This window comes from Calonectris borealis, chromosome 5 (assembly GCF_964195595.1).
Source record: "Calonectris borealis chromosome 5, bCalBor7.hap1.2, whole genome shotgun sequence".
Classification (NCBI taxonomy): domain Eukaryota; kingdom Metazoa; phylum Chordata; class Aves; order Procellariiformes; family Procellariidae; genus Calonectris; species Calonectris borealis.
Genome location: NC_134316.1, coordinates 8,739,522 through 8,755,680, shown reverse-complemented (window position 1 = coordinate 8,755,680; position 16,159 = coordinate 8,739,522). Strand labels below are relative to the sequence as shown.

Genomic DNA, 16,159 nt, shown 5'->3' with positions numbered 1-16,159 from the left:
TTTACAAGCAAACTTCTTACCTGTACAACATTACTTTAAAATGTAACTTTTCTCCTTACCATTCAGCAAGCAAGAGTTTTGTATCCTCCCATAACCTCTCTGTAACTCTGCACTGTTCATTTGCTTCTTCTGCTTTTTCCTCTTTGATCTGTGAGAGCTTATTAGCAATTTCTCGCATAGATTTCATTTCAACAGCAGTACAATCCAATTCCTTTTCCAGTTCTGTTAATGATTTTACCCTTTATTAGAAAAAATGAAATACAGCCTTATATTAAAGTAAGTCTTTGATTTTTTTTTCCCCAATGTACTTATTAAGTTCCCTAAAAATTCATCCTGAGCTGCACATACCAACTATATTAAATGACATCATAAGAAGTCTAATTTGATCTTCAGTTCATGTAATTTGACACAGTCCTTCAGATGAGTTATGCTGACCTAAGCCCTTTGAGAAAGTAATCCAAAATCCTGAAGTCCAATAGGGTCTGTATGAACATAGTGAATTATTTTCTATTAAAAGGTAAGTGCATTCTGGCTGTCTTAAAATATGGTCTAAGAAAGGAAGCTATGCCATAGCATGGGATTTCAGAACTTAAAAAATGGTCACAGCTCATAAATGCCTCTCCCCTCTCTTTTTCCACCTGCATAAACAGCAGTGAATTGTTCATTCATCCTTTGCAAGGCTGCAAAGAGCTCCTCTGAAACAGTATCGGAGACATACAAATCATGCTAGTGGCTTTCTCAGGGTGTGGTAAAGTAACACAAGGCTTCTACAGTGCAGAGTTTCACATCATGTGTGTCAGTGCTCAGCAAGAAGATCCGTCTCTCCGTTTGACAGTTTTCTTACTGAAAACTATGATAATAACAATCAACCTCCTTCTATTTTTAGTTCATCAATGCTGTTTCAAATAAACACATACATAGAAGTTTAAAAGAAAAGTTATTTAGGCTGTGAGGCAGAGAATAAATCATAAGCTCTTTCTTACCACAACTTCTTTCAGCGCTCCAAGATACTTCAAGACACGTTCAAGTTTCATTGCTCTACTGCAAAGGGGCCACAGGCCCTTTAAGTTCACTGAAATTATGAAATTAAGTTTTAAAAAAGAATTCACCTTTGTTGAATAGCTGGAATTGTTGGATCCTTCAAGCCTATTTTGTTAATTCTGTCACGTAGATCCTGAATGTTTTTAAGGAGTTCACCATTTTTTGTAGAAAAAATCTTGTATAAGTCTTTTTCCTCTGTAAGCATCTGTTCACTTGAGGGATCGTAAGTCGCATTTAGCTCTTCAGATAAAGTCAGAACAAGATTTTCACAGGAAGTCTTTTTCCCACATTCAGCATCTTCTAAACAGATATCAACTGTGTTCAAGCGTTCATCCAAACATTTAGCCTCTTCTACCATATGAGAAACTTCTTCTGCAGCCTCTCTCAATGCTTTTCCCTGTATTTCAGGTTGACCTGAGGGATCTGCGAGACATTTGATGGAAGACTGCATCTTCCTCAACGAGGCCATAAAAGCTTCCAGATCTTTAAGGACTGTCTCACGGATCTGCATTTTATGGCTCATTTCTTCAAGCTGGTTTTGATAGTAAATCGTAATTTTACTTGCAGCTTGCAGATCTATTGGATTAAATTCATCTCTTGCTGTACTATCTAGGTGTTCCAATTGTTTGCATACTTCAATCTGATTTAATATGGATCTCTGTAGCTCCTGAAATTGAGAGAACGACCAAGAGTGATATCAAACGAAAGAAAAATCTGTACCCTGCATTCAAGCTGAACCTAGGACTGAAAAAGAAATTACACTTGCAATAAAAAAAAAGTATGCTAAACAGGATGGTTAAGAAAAAAAAGTCTTTTTTCCTACTCTGGACTTTGGTGGGGGGAAGGAAAAAGACGAAAAATCAAATAAAATGGTATTCCACACACAGGGAATTTGGTCAGCACTATAGAAAGCCCAAGCCTCTTTCCAGCAATCAGACAAAAAGGACAGAAAGATGATGAGAGTCCTGGGAGCGAAACCAGCAGGCTCTCGCAGTGGGAGATCACTCAGAGCACAGGCGGGCCCATAGATGTTTGTAACTCTGCCATCTTTTAAGTTCTTCGTGTTATACTTTTGGAGGAGACTTACACGCATTTAAGAATCTCTTGGTGAAGTCTGCATGCTATCTGGTTACAGCCCTCAGACAAACAGCAGTGTGTCAGTGTTGTGAAACTCCAAATGTGCAGAGAGCTGGAAAAAATGCAGGGCCCTTCCAGCCAAAAAGAGTCATCTCAGACAGAGAGTGCAGATGCTCTCTGCCCTACAGCTTGAGAGACCTAAACCCTACTTAGCTTGAGAGCCAAGGGCAGACAAATGCAAACTTTCAGTTCTGTGTAGCAGTCAGCGTGTTCAACACGGAGTGCGTATCAGAAACAAAACAATATTCACCCTGCCTAATAGACAGACCAGAGCCTAGGCATAAGATACTGATAGCAGGTGAACAAGTTACTGCATACATGCAGAGCTTCCAAAACCATCCTGGGGTGTGCTCAGATAGATACCTCAGCAGATGTGACACAAGGCAGCTTAGCTTAGTTCACAAATTAGCACCACATTATGTATATGACTCCACAAAGTGATATAAAGCCAGGTAGGAACGGTGTCAATCTGGAAAGTCCTAACCTAAGACGAAACGTTCACAACTATGCTTTTTACAGTAGAGCCTATTGAGGGTCCCTGGCTGACTCTACAGGAACAATGACATTTAAAGCAAAGGGAGAAAAATGCTGTTAGACATTGGAAGGTTTGGGAAGTCTTGTGAGCAGTCCCAAACTTCTGAGTGAAAATTCCATTAAGTTCCCTAACTTCTAGACATATTAAGAACTATTCTGGCTAGGGTGTGGTCTCTGCATTTTCTCTTACCTTTAGTTCCCTGTAAGCAAGATCACTATTCGTCAGATTAAACTGCTGGATGTCCTTTTTCTTCAGGCGCTGATCTAATTCACATAGAAGAATGGATTCGTTTTCTATTGGCAAAACAATTTCCAAAGCAGTCCTTAAAGAGTTTGTTCTACAAGAAAGGTAACAAAACATGAACTGGGAAAGCAAGCAAGAAAAGACACTCAACATTTTACAGCACAAAAAGCCACAAAGATAATATAATTGACTGTCTAACAGATCTAATCCTCCTCCTGAGGTCAAAGGAGTTTTTCCATTGATAAATAAGAAAAGCAGCGTGAATCCCAGCGAATTTAACCAAAAGGTTGAAGGAAATAACAGTAAACATGGGAATACTGCACAGTGATGTTACACAGATCTGGCTCTGTGCTTCTTGGAGAGATTCACACTATTTGCAATGTATATATGAACCAAGTATAATTAAGAAAAGCTTAATTTTATGCAATTAAAAAAAAGGTTAAAAATGCGCAGCTATTTTCTGTAACGCACGCTATTCCCTTCACAATACACACATTAATTACAATGAACTATTCCTTAGCTAATATAATTAATTGTTATTTTATACCTGGTACTTATAATATCCTGAAGCTCTTTCCATTCTCCTTTTAGTTTGCTTCTCGTCTCAGAGAGAGCAGCCTGCTGCATTTCATCCACAAGGTTTTCTAAGGTAGATGAGATGTTTTCCAATTGTGTCCAACCAGAATTGGTTTCATTCTCTATCACCTAAAAGATATGCAGCGTTAATTGCATTTATATGACACTGTATTCCTCATTGGATTGGACAGTTCATAAAATTACAGTCACAAGAGTCTCTGCAGAAAAAGTGAAAACATCACCTGAAAGTAAGAGTATTTATTGCTTTCTTTTTCTTTAAGACTCCATTTTTAGCTGCATGCAAATCTCTACCAACTTTTTATGATGAAAATTTCCATGTCAAACATATGCCTTCACTACATTTTGTAAAAGGTTCAATAAATATGTTTCAGACATTTTTACTAAAAGAATGAATGGAAAATATGTCAACTTAGTTATGTTCAAAAGAACAAAAAACAAACGTAGAACTGAACAAAGTTCTGAGATGCTAGATAACCTTTGTACTCCTTTCAAGCAAGGACTTGAAAAATTGCAGTAATAAATTCTCCAACATCAGTTATGTGCCTTTTATCATCCCCTTAAGGTTCTCACAAACATGATCAAGTTATAAGTCCTGGAACAGTTTCATTCTGCACATACACCACTGCCATTTGATCGTTCAACTCTGATGACTCCTTCAGCCCTGACCATGGTCCCTCACTTACCACTCTTGCTGACAAAAAAGCTGCTTTCCACAGTTATTTTTTCCATTAGACCTATTTCAGCCTGCAGATCACAAACTGAGAGCCACCGATTTATTCTTTCAGCAACACTTGCAAAACTCCACAGCTAAGTAGGAATGCAGTTCTGCTTAATGCTAACCCCTTGATTTCCCTTCTACTTCTAATAAACCTGATTGTAAGGATGCTCCTTTTCCCTTGGCAATACACATAACACAGAGAGGAGAGGGCTCTACATGAGCAAATAACAATTTAGGCACCAAGTATGTTTTTAAGAGATTAATACTTACCTGTAGTTCAAGCAGCTTATTCTGAAGGCATGAAGTGCCTTTTATTTCATCAGTAAAGCCAGATGCTACTTTATCTCTGCTGATTTCCAAAAGGTCCTCCAGGTTACTTCTTTGTGTGTTATAGCTAAAGAAAGATGCAATCACTTTCAGAGAGAATATTACTTCTAATTTAGTGGAACATAGCAGGGCCTGGGACTTGCTGGCCAATAGGTTACCGTATAAAATAAGCACAGTCTATTGCAAATGCATATTTTTACCTAAGTCCCAAATGAATGGGTATAAATGAGCAATATATAAAAGAGCTGAGAAATTGCTCACCTGGCTTTCAAGTATTTCAAGTATGAATGCCTGCCTGCATTCTCTAAATTCAGTTTTACAACCGTAAAAATATCAGTTCTTTAAAAATTTGACACTTTTTTATTTTGCAATCTTTGAAGTTTTAGTAAGGCAGATACAGATTTTTCTGGCCCAAGAAAAGAGCAGAAGAAAAAGTTTTCTAGCTCTAAGTGTTCTTGCTACAAAATCCTCATGTTTGAAGCATTTAGCTACTATGTGCTAAATGCTAAGTGCTTCCTTATTAATTACAGAGCAATATTAAGTAAACTTTAGGAGAACAAGAACAGAGTTCTGCATAGCAAAAGTGCACCCTATGTTCGATACATTCAATTAATTTATGAATGTCTAGCATAGTACCATCTCAATATACATGCATTTTATCCTTAAAAAATTACCTCTCTAATAAAGCTGGTATGGGCAAATCACTGTCTTCCTCAAATGTCTTTGCATAGCTTTCTCCATTGTGATGTTTCACATCTGGTTCCAAAACTATATCTGCAGCAGGTCTTGAGGTCTAAGTAAAAATAAAAAAAGGTAACAATGACCTCTGCATCATCGGTGTCAATACATAGTGAATACTAACAGACATCTGTGAACTTCCAAAAAAACCAATTGCTTCATGTGTCCCAAAGGAGATGAGAGATACCATTCATGAATACAAGACATGTTTAAAACAATCATGAACAAAAAAAGCAAATTTTTGAACACTTGCAGCCAGGTCATTCATTCCTTTCACAGATACTGGGTCTTTGGCAAGCACAATCCACTTGTGTAAATTTTTGCTGCAGCTCCATGGACATCCTTGGGCAACCACAAGGCACTGTCTTCTGCAGCTTTTGTCAGGCTGCTTAGACCAGATGCCTTCGCATGTCTCTCGCTCTTGATTCCTGGATATACTCTACTCCTCAGTTTGAGGCTGGCTGATGTTAGTTATAATATTCATACTGTGATTATCCATGAGAGAACAGATTTCATGATTGTATCAGGGACAATATTAATACCCTTACAAGAGATTTCCCTTGATAATAGCCAATTTCTACATATCTTCAAACTTCATGTAAATGCAATGGGTCCCTTCCTGTAAATCACCAGTCTGGAGGCTGTCTGATGAGCTGTCTGCAGCCTTACTTGCATGAATGTTTATCCTAAACGAGACACCTTCTGTGGCATCCAAATGATGAACTGCAGTATCTTATCTCTCTGAAATTATTTCTGAGAAGTTACGTGTGTTCTGGTTTTCCCTGTATTTTTCTAAAGCAAATGCCTCCAACTCTTCACTATTTTTCCTCTCTGTGTCCTCTGAAACATCTCCATATTACTGGGATGCTATGAGGGATTTGCACTTGAACACAGCTTCACACATGACTCTTCCAGCTGAAACCCACTCTTTAGCAAAATACAATGCAAGGTTGGAGACTCACGTCTCCTCAGGATGCCTAGTGCTGTTCCTTGCATGTTACTTTTTAATATTTACTTAGTCTACATTCCCAAGTGCAATAGGTTTTTAATGTCTGACCAGAGGCCTGAGGTCCTACCAAATAAGAAAAAAGTAATAGAAATAAGTAACAGAAATAATCAGTTTTTCCTTTTGCCAGTGATCTCCCCTAGGCAGAGCACTGTTTTCTAACAGTAAGTATGCGCTTCTTACCTCTCGTACTGAAAGGATATCAATTTGTTGAGAAGAACCAGGCTTTTCTCCATTCTCAGAAGCAACAATGGAGCTCCTATGGTTTAAAAGAAATTTCAGCTTAAGAACAAAATATGAAATACAAAGGGAAAAAAAGAAATCCTGGCTAATGATCAAAAACACTGCAGCTGTGATGAAGGGTAATCAAACATGTACTTGCTAGCTTATGTTTAAATGTAATTTAAATGTTTAAATGTACAGTTGCCCATAGTAATGTACATAGTAACGTACCTCGTAGTATATTTACAGTATCACAAAATTTATCCATATATCTGATTTCTATGAATCTACAACACATCATGCACTCAGTCACCCACTCTTTCTTAGATGACTGTCCTTTCCCAGTGCGAGACAGCAGGGCCGTGTAAGTATCTGCCACAACTTGTTGAAGCTTTTCTAGCTTTTGCTCACAGTCTGCAGTCAGTGTCTGTATGCCTGGGACAGTTTCTTCTGATAGTCTTCCCAATATTTTAAGGTCTTCTAATGACTTGCTGAGTTCCCTCAGGCTGCCTTCATGTGAAAAAAAGGCCTAAACAAAGAAAAACAATATAATAAATTCATGTTAAGTCATAACGATATGTAATTATTCTCATACATTTTTTTCTATTTCCATTGTTTTCTTGGATGAGTGCACTTAAAGCGTAAGCTGTCAAACCAGGAAAGAAACATTTATTTTCCCTCAATTCTTTTTCAAATAGAGCCAGGAAAGGAATTAGGATTTCTGGCAACATGTTCCCCAGCTGCATTCACAAGACTATACTGACTCTTGCTTGATTTTGAAATTCATTATGTTACTACAATTTTAGCTACTTTTGGTCCCTTCTGATTCTCTCCCCCATCCCACCGGGGCGGAGTGAGCGAGCGGCTGTGTGGTGGTTAGTTGCTGCCTGGGGTTAAACCATGACACACCTGAAGGCATCTAACACCATCTATGCAACTGTAACAAATCAAGGGAGTCACAGAAGACATAATCATTTCTTATTTTTACACTTTGCACAGCTAAATCTGTTTTAATGCTTCAAGGTTGTCTTTAAAAAAAAATGGAAAAAAGATACCATCCATGTAAGAAGGAGGTAATTCTAACAGTCTGCAAGGAGGCTAGTATCTGCCGTCAGAAAAGCTAAAGAAATAATTTGGGTGGCCCTGTTCCACAAACACAGGCTGCAATAATGTACCTAAAAAGGAGCAAGAAGGACAGACAATCATTCACAAAGGGATGTAGGTGAGCAGAAAAGGAGTGTGGCAGGTACCTCATGTTCCTTGATGAGCCCTTTGGTTTTGTCCATACTTAGGAGTTTCTTCTCTTTGCCTAATTGCTTATTGATTTTTTTTAAAGTTGCGTTAAATTTCTTTTTTTCCTTTTCTACTATGAGCTGGACACAGGATATAATCTCACGATGAACTGCCTGCAAAATTCAAAATACATTATCCCTGTGAGATGGTGAGATGGTATTATAAAGCAAATAAAAACCTCAGAACACATTGTGACAAAAAAAATTGTTTTTCAAAGATGCCAGGCTTAATGAGAACAGACAGTGGATTCTCCTTCCTGTATTATCTCACCTCCCATCTTTTACGAATATCTTTACTCTTTTCTTCCACTACCAGCTTTTCACAATCAGATGAAATATTTTTCAGTTGTTCAGCTGCTTTCAAAAATTTGTCAAGAACTTTATTGTCCAGAGCATTAAAAGCTTCCTGCAAGAAAAGCATCATAACGAAAAATAAACAGAACTGAATGTAGCTTATTTACCTAATAAAATTACATCAGTAGCATACAAAAGCCATGTATAACGCATGTATACATTGCATGTATGAGAAAGATTAAGGTCCCTGAACTCTGCATCATTTCTAGGGCATATACGTGGCCATGTCGCATGCCTGTCAGAGAGCAGGTGAAAGGTCTGCATCAGTGCGATGGGACCCTATGAGATGGCCGGGAGTGAGCGAGGCTCTGCACTGCTCCTGGCACACGGCCGCCCAGGACTCGCTGTGCAAGATGAGGCAACACAGATTTTTGGCACTTCCATTTTTCATACCTCACTAAGGACTCCTTTAAGACATCCAGATTTTGAGATCAGACACTTTGTTACCAGTTAGCCACTAGCAAAAAGAGGTGATTCAGTATTTATAATCACACTTTAAAAACCTGCCCAAGAATTCAAGCATGTGATTCTTGATGGGAATCTTAATTATTAATCAGGTAAAAAAAATTGCTGTAGTTCAGAACACGATGAGTTCTGATGGGATGATGGAGTAATTTCAGTTAAGACAGGGCACTGAATAAACTGCCATACAGATTTACATTTCTTCATTCAAGCTGTCTGCTGACTTAATATATGCTAACAGTGCTAAATCAAAAAGCTGAGAAAAGTATTAATAGCTACCAAAAAAAAAAATTCTGATATTTTTCTCACTGTGGTACTGTAGCCTTTTAGATATTAAATAGCACTAAGAAATACTCAAATTCAGCTGGCTCAGAAAACAAACCCACCTCACATCTTGAAATACATTCTTCAGGACTTAATTTTTGACTGACAAGTTGCACAGCCTTTGAAATGGAGGCCTCAAGTTCTTTCTGGGATTCTTCAAAATTGAGCAAAGCCTCCTTCTCTGAGGGTCTCTTCTCAGATTTGGACAAAATGTTGTTCATGTCACCCATGACAGCCTTGGAAGAAAGAGACTCTTTTCAGAACATGCCTGAGTGTCAGTAATTACAGAAACCTATTGCTTCATAGCATCACTTAAGTTTTTCGAGTTGAGATACTGATCTTTGAAATGTTCTAGTTTTTGCCCTGGCAAGAATCTGGGAGACGGATTCCAATAGTATAAACCCTTTTTTATTTTACATGAATGAAAAGGAGTCTTCCTAATCACATAATGCTAAAATTAGAGATGTCTGTGTGTATAAAGTACAATAACAACAAAAAAGGAGTACCTCTATTTTGTCTCTGGTTTCTTTAATTCGTGCCTGCAGCCCAGTGGTGTGAGAATGCTGTTGGGACACCTGACTTGAAACATTTTGCGTCAGGGATTGCAATATATCTTCAGCTGCCATAACTTGTTCTTGGCATGAGGTTCCCCTTGCAGCCAAGATCTGGTTGAATGAAAAGCATTAGAAGCTTTTACAGTATTTATGTCTTTTTGTTTAAAGGAACTGAATAAAAAAGCCAGCCTTGATCATGGATGGTCAATATCTGGTCAAGGAAAAACCTTATATTCCAATCATGGTAAGTGTATTGCACTGTAAAATCTCTGTGTAGCGAGAAAGAAGTCTGCTGCCATCCACAGGGGATTCTGTTTGCTGAAACAGTCTTTCTGTCAATGTGATATCTCCCATGTCTTTGCCTCAGAGCCAATTAGAAGTATTTTTTAAACACGCTCTCCCATCCAAACAGCTTTCCAAATGAATGTACAAACCACACATTTGGATATGCATCATCTGATCATGAAGTCATCCAAAAGTAAGCACATATCAAGGCTCAGATTTTCTTGCGGTATTCAGTACTAAAAGGCAGGAAGCAGCTGGGTATTTTGCATGCAAAGGTAGTGTGCCATATTTGAATATTTATCATGAAATAGAGTTATTATAGCTGTTTTGATCTATAAATATTCAACACGTTTTCCTGTTTGAAGTTGTCAATTAGCATTCTTCTAATGATAATCAGTGCTTTATTCTGGATCTCGACCTATTGTACCACAGGTAATAAGCAACCTGATCTCTTCTGCTCACAGACATGGAGATACAATACCAGTCACATTTTTAGAGGCTTTATTTCACGGTGTCTTTTGCTACTTCGTTGTTTTTAACAAACTAGTGTCACACTGCAAAATGAGGCTTATTTAATAAACATATGCCCACAATTACAAAAAGATGAATAGATTCTTTTCATAGGCTCACACTCCTAATTCTGTCAACTAAATACAGTGCAAGAAGGCACAAAACAGAAGTAAACTAACACAAAACAGAAGTAAACTAAAAAATAACTGGTTCACAGTTATTGTAGGTGGATTTAACGTAGCAAAGAAAATCTATGTTTAATTTTAGCCCTTAGACAGAAGAGCTCCAATGAAACCTCCTTCTGGTGGTCACCTTCCTACAGTTAGATTATATTGGCCCTGTTGCAGAAATAGCAAAAGGCAACATAAGACAGTGCTTTAGCTTCTCCAGTGCAAAGCTTGGCATCTTTGTTCAGTCTCACCTTCACTGGCAGGTGAAGAAAATAAATCAGACTTCATACTGAAGCTGCTGAGTTAAATACACATATTTCCACCTGCCATCTGCTGGAGGGGGGGAAACAGTAATCCCTGACAGAGAGACATGGGAAACAACAGAGACTAGTGGAAGTAACAAGAAATTCATCAGTGCTCATTGTGGATGTTTAGAGCAACTGCCTATAAGCTGAGATGCACAAATTACCCAGCATGCTGCTGAAAATACTTCAAGTATTCCAGGTAATAAGGTAAGCCTTGAATACAGCCAAGTTGTCCCAAACCTCCTCCCTGCACTGCAGGGTAGATGATAGAAAGTACTGTATGACCAGGAGAAATTCTCAACTCGGCACCTTGCAAAGTTTTAGTCTGCTGTGAATGCTGTGCTGGACAGGGAGTAATTAATATCACTCCAGAGCAAGCTGTTAATCAGTGGCACCAACAGCACTTGATTGGCACCTTCTTGTCCTCTGGACACACTGATGTTGGAAGATTCATTTATTGCTCATCTGGGCGCAATCCTGGGAAATAACATCAAAACACTAGCATTGCCTTGACTTTTTACCAATGTTACAGCACAAAATCCACATTCATTTCTGCTTTGCTGATGATGGCTCATTTTACCCCAGCCATGAATCTGTGCTGAAAGATGAGAATCTGATGAAAAAGTATTTTAAGCAGTGTATTTCCATTTTCACCTGCAAACGTTCCTCCATCTCAGGTTGCAGAGGCCCTTCATGACTGATCTCACCAAGCAGGCATCCAACCTCTGCTGCCCAGCTGTCCACCCCTCCAAGGAGCTCTTCAATTTTCTCCAGGCTCCCTGGAAGCTCCCTGGTCTTTTCAGCAGCATCTGCGCTCTCTTCACCAAGCTATAAACAAAGAGCAGGGTAAGATGTTCATGCCCGTCATCAGTTCATTCGTCTCTCCACTACCCTCCTGTAACATACAATCACCAGTTAGGTTACTTCCCAGCTTTTGCACCCAACAGGGATTGAAGGAGAAATAAATGCCAAACATACGGTAAAAAAACCATGTGAGGCTCAGTTCTTCAACCCCGAGAGCAGATGGGACAGCACAACCTGTGCCCATATGGCTTGCTCCCTCCGCTATAAGCAAGCAGCCACAGCCACACTAGTATGGAGAATAACTCCTGGGCTGCAGCATCCCCCAGGCTATGCCAGGGAATTGTCCAAGAGAACAATAGCTGGTGTTGGTCAAATCAAGACCAGGGAGCGTGCTAACAGTTTAACGGTACTAGCAGTCACAGGCCAGAGCTCAAGCATATGCCCTTGCCTTTTTATATATAAAAATAAATATAATATATATTACAGCCATAATGTCCAAAGCAATGCCAGAAAAATAACTCCTGAAGTCCTTAAGCCCTTTTAAGGGTGCAAGAGGCCTCTTTATCTCTGTTTTCTGAATATATTTCCTAAAAGCATCTCTTACTAGAGAGGGTTTTTCTAGGAAACTCCGGAATTCCCTCACTCTTGGGAACATGTTTCCTTTGATCTTCTTGCATTCTCATTAAGCTCATCTCCGACAAAAATGCTGTAATTTTTTGCCACCGTTTATTGTCACGGCAGTACCTTTAATAAATGTCAATGAAAGGCTCGACTTAGAAAATTAAGAGCTCTAATATTCCCAGGCAAAGTGAAAATGTCATTCTTGTGAAAGCGTTCTAGGAAATGTAATATTAAGCAGGTTGTATAGGAATTTACAGCAGCCTAAAAACCTGTCAAGTGAGCTGGTCTAAAGTTGCACAACCCTAGAAGTATCTATGCAGCAATAATTACTGTCTACTAGCTGAGGCAGAGATTATACAATTTAGCAAAGGCTCACAAGCTCTTAACAAACTGCTTACTTCCATCTCTAGAACTGAATAAAGAGCTTTATCCTGCAATAAGATTTCCTTTTATAAGTGGTTTTAAAATTTCCATTTAAAAAATTGAATATTTTCCATTATGTCATAAAGAGCATTTAACTGAGCACAAAGACTTAAGAATGAGATGCCTCTGCATATTCTCTGTTCCTCCTGTTTTAAAACTGGCAATACTGAGTTGACTGAAACATTTATTAACCTCTGATTAGCAAGCTGATAAGTCTAGAAAATATGATTTTGAAGGCTGCATAGCAAAAGAGTCACATGAAACTAGTAACTTACAAAGTGTGTCCTCTTCATGAACTTAGCCCATCTCCTGTTCAGTTTCTTCAGCTCCTTGGCAATATTTGATCCAACTTGCTCTTTGCTGACTTCGATGAGATAGTTTCCAGCTTCATTTAAGGAACCATGAACTGAATTCCACTTTGCCAGGATCTCAGCAGGGATCTAGACAGAGGCATTGAAATCATTTAAAGCAGAACCCTGCCAAAAGTTTATTTCCAAAATGAGGAACAGAAAAGCAACAACCACCACCACTGTCATGTATAATGCTTTCCTTCCAGGAGGCTTCCAAGTATCTCCGTCTGTCATTACAAAGAGAAATCCAACCACATACCTCTTTGGGATGCTCATTTCGTTTTTCTTCCAGCCATGTCTTTAGTAAGTAGATGTTTTCTGTATAATTACTCCAGGAAGACAGGACTTTCTGTAGGGTGGTATTTACATTGGAAATATAGTCTCTGCACATAGAAATCTTTGACTCCACTGTCTTTAAAAGTTTGTTAATTTCTTGAGGATCTCCAGCTAGGACATCAAATAGGGAATATTATTACACATTTGGAAACAGAGAGGTTATTTTACACAAATAACATAAGTGGGAATTAAAACTGGTGACAGCACATCAGTTCAAAATAGAGGTCTTCATATCAGTTTCTGTGCACAAACTTACCTAAGTCAGGACTGCGTATGTTTTTGTTTCTCAAATCTTCGCAGATGTGAGTAGCAGTTTCTAGTTGCGCTTCAAGTCTCTTTTCTTCAATGAAATTCTGCCCAAAGTGAAAAGTAATTGGCATGGGTAACACTAACCCACATAAAACTAGGTAGGAAATGCAGCTTTGGATACATTTTTTTCAATATGAGCCTACAACTTGCAGGTTAAACGTGAACTGACCAAAGCCCATCCAGCAACTCATCTGCAGCCTTTAGTCTGAAATAGACGTGTTCTTCTTTTTCTGCTCGTGCAGATAGCAACTTAAATGGGAATATTAACTCCTGAATGCTATTGCCTGAGTCACAGCCCTGCATGAGTCAGGACTGTTTATTTCAAAAAGTTAAGGCCCTAGAGCAATGGCATCTAGAACAAGTCAGGCAGAATTTAGTCACATAAGTCAAAAAAGTGAAAGGTAGGTTTCCCTGTACGCACAGAAATATCAATGTGCCTAGTTCCTGCCACAGATCAAGTAAGATCCAAACTGGGGATAGAAAGGGTGAGAGGAAGAAATGGGAGCAGAGGAGGAGACTTGTGCTTTGAACATTCACACAGGGAATGAGAGGGTTGATCCTCAGCCCCCCTCTGTCTGAAGTGCATCTCACCCCAGAGCTCCCCACTCCTACAAACATCCTATCTAACAAGCTACAAAACAACCTCTCCTGTGGCCATGACAAACCTGGGCCACCCCACCACTACTCAGCCAGGACTGCACATCATGGGACCAGAAGAAGCCTTAAACTCCCAGGGAAAGCTCTATATTCTATCAGCTTGAGAAAGACCATGAACCACAACTGTAGAAATAACATGATAGTAAGTATTTATGAAACCAACTGAATCACGAAACTCAGCACAGATTAACTCTGTACTCCCATCTCACCACAAGGTAAGGCTAATACTGCTCAGGAAAACTGGTATTTTATACAAACTCTTGTTGCCTCCTTCCACAGTTCTGATGCTGGTGAAATTCCCACTAATTTAACTAGGGATTTGCCTGAAAAGCTTCTGAGAAACTCTTTAGAAACTCCACCAAGATGGAATTCAGGAGGAGTCCCATTAACTGGAGATGCGGCAAAATTGATGGCATCAGCATTTTAACCTCTCTGTCCCTATTCTTGATGCATCTTTTTGGGGGTATTTGGGGTAGGGTAATCCATCACCTCCCATATGCCTACATGTGGCATAATTTTAATAACTTGAGCCCAGAAGCTGAGCTAAGCACAAAATATAACAAAACAAGACAATTCATATTCACCACGAAGCATAAGGAGGTAAGGAAGCTGGAACAGGAAGAGGCAACAGCAAAAGGCAGTATTAGCCAGCACTGTGCATAGTGGTTGTTTTCGAAGATAGCAAACTTTCGAAGATACTGAACTACCCCAGAGAGGTTTGAGTTAAGGAAGGGCTGCTTCTGCTGGCCCTATGAATAGTCTAGAAAGAAACAAATCTTCCCAAAAAAGAATTAAAAAGGGCAGAAAGAAAATTACAAACAGTCACAGCTCGCTCTATTTCTCCAAACTGAAGAGAGAACTCTCATTCAGAGGAAAATGGGAAGATGTGGGGTGGAAAGAAAGCTTCTGTGAAAGTCCACCTGATGTCTTTGCATAAATCCCAGATCTCACAAGTCTACCATGCTTCTACCAACTCTCGTAGTATCTTCAGATGAGGACAGACACAACTTGAATCAGAGAGGTGGAGAAGAAGAATTATTGTCAGGGTGTGATACATGTATTTCAAACTCACATTCCAATTTTCCAGCAGTGATTCCACGGACTCTTTTGTCCCATATTTCATGTCCCAGATATTTAGCTTTAACATCACCTCATTGGCAATAGCTGAGCATAGTCCATAGTGGTATTCAAGAAAGGTGTTGGAGTTTGTGAAACGAATACTGCTGAATCTGCGAACAGTGAAATGTTCCAGAAGTTGATTCAAAATCATTGGATATAGAAGGCATTAATGTGTAAGATTTTTAGCCTAAAAGCTCAGATCTACATATATGTAAACATTATTTTATTATGACAGGAGTAAAATTTTAAGATAACAGCAGTTCATTTTTTTTAAGTAGCAACAATTTTGAGTCAATATAGACTGCTCAATTTATGAAAAACCTTAAATGCCCAGAAAAGGGCCATCTTCCATCTGTATGTCAAAGGGTCTCAGGTTACAGACACAATTCACTGTGCATTTTTGAAAATATCCTCCAACAGATATATGGGGTTGCCCAACCTGTGTATCTCAGTGTCTTTAAAATGTGGAAATTAAAAATTAGAGAATCAACACCCCCAGAGAAATTTTTACATTAAAAATATTCACGTTTCCTACCCTTAGTGGGTGTTTCCTATTCACACTAACAAAGGGCATCTGAAAAGTTCCTGTTAAGGAGCTCCACTTTCTACACATAATTAAACATTCATTGGACCAATGAGTGAACCTGCCTGCTGCGCATGACAGTCAATCTGTGCTTAGGTGGAAAATGCTCTTTTTCTGCAAGGCATGGATAAATTATG

At 38.9% G+C, this 16,159-nt stretch overlaps 1 protein-coding gene across 1 annotated transcript in view; it reads right to left on the bottom strand.

Annotated features, from left to right (window-relative positions):
• The window catches only part of SYNE2 (spectrin repeat containing nuclear envelope protein 2), a 199,346-nt gene that overhangs the window by 144,632 nt on the left and 38,555 nt on the right, over positions 1 to 16,159 (bottom strand). Inside the window, exons 14-30 of the mRNA XM_075150894.1 lie at positions 15,393 to 15,549; positions 13,611 to 13,707; positions 13,278 to 13,465; positions 12,944 to 13,108; positions 11,475 to 11,648; positions 9,503 to 9,661; positions 9,059 to 9,232; positions 8,128 to 8,262; positions 7,815 to 7,970; positions 6,882 to 7,093; positions 6,526 to 6,601; positions 5,273 to 5,391; positions 4,542 to 4,665; positions 3,504 to 3,661; positions 2,903 to 3,050; positions 1,110 to 1,708; positions 60 to 239 (exon numbers count right to left, since the gene is read on the bottom strand). Coding sequence (XP_075006995.1) covers positions 60 to 239; positions 1,110 to 1,708; positions 2,903 to 3,050; positions 3,504 to 3,661; positions 4,542 to 4,665; positions 5,273 to 5,391; positions 6,526 to 6,601; positions 6,882 to 7,093; positions 7,815 to 7,970; positions 8,128 to 8,262; positions 9,059 to 9,232; positions 9,503 to 9,661; positions 11,475 to 11,648; positions 12,944 to 13,108; positions 13,278 to 13,465; positions 13,611 to 13,707; positions 15,393 to 15,549 — 3,021 coding nt within the window. The remainder of the gene's footprint in view (positions 1 to 59; positions 240 to 1,109; positions 1,709 to 2,902; positions 3,051 to 3,503; positions 3,662 to 4,541; positions 4,666 to 5,272; positions 5,392 to 6,525; positions 6,602 to 6,881; positions 7,094 to 7,814; positions 7,971 to 8,127; positions 8,263 to 9,058; positions 9,233 to 9,502; positions 9,662 to 11,474; positions 11,649 to 12,943; positions 13,109 to 13,277; positions 13,466 to 13,610; positions 13,708 to 15,392; positions 15,550 to 16,159) is intronic.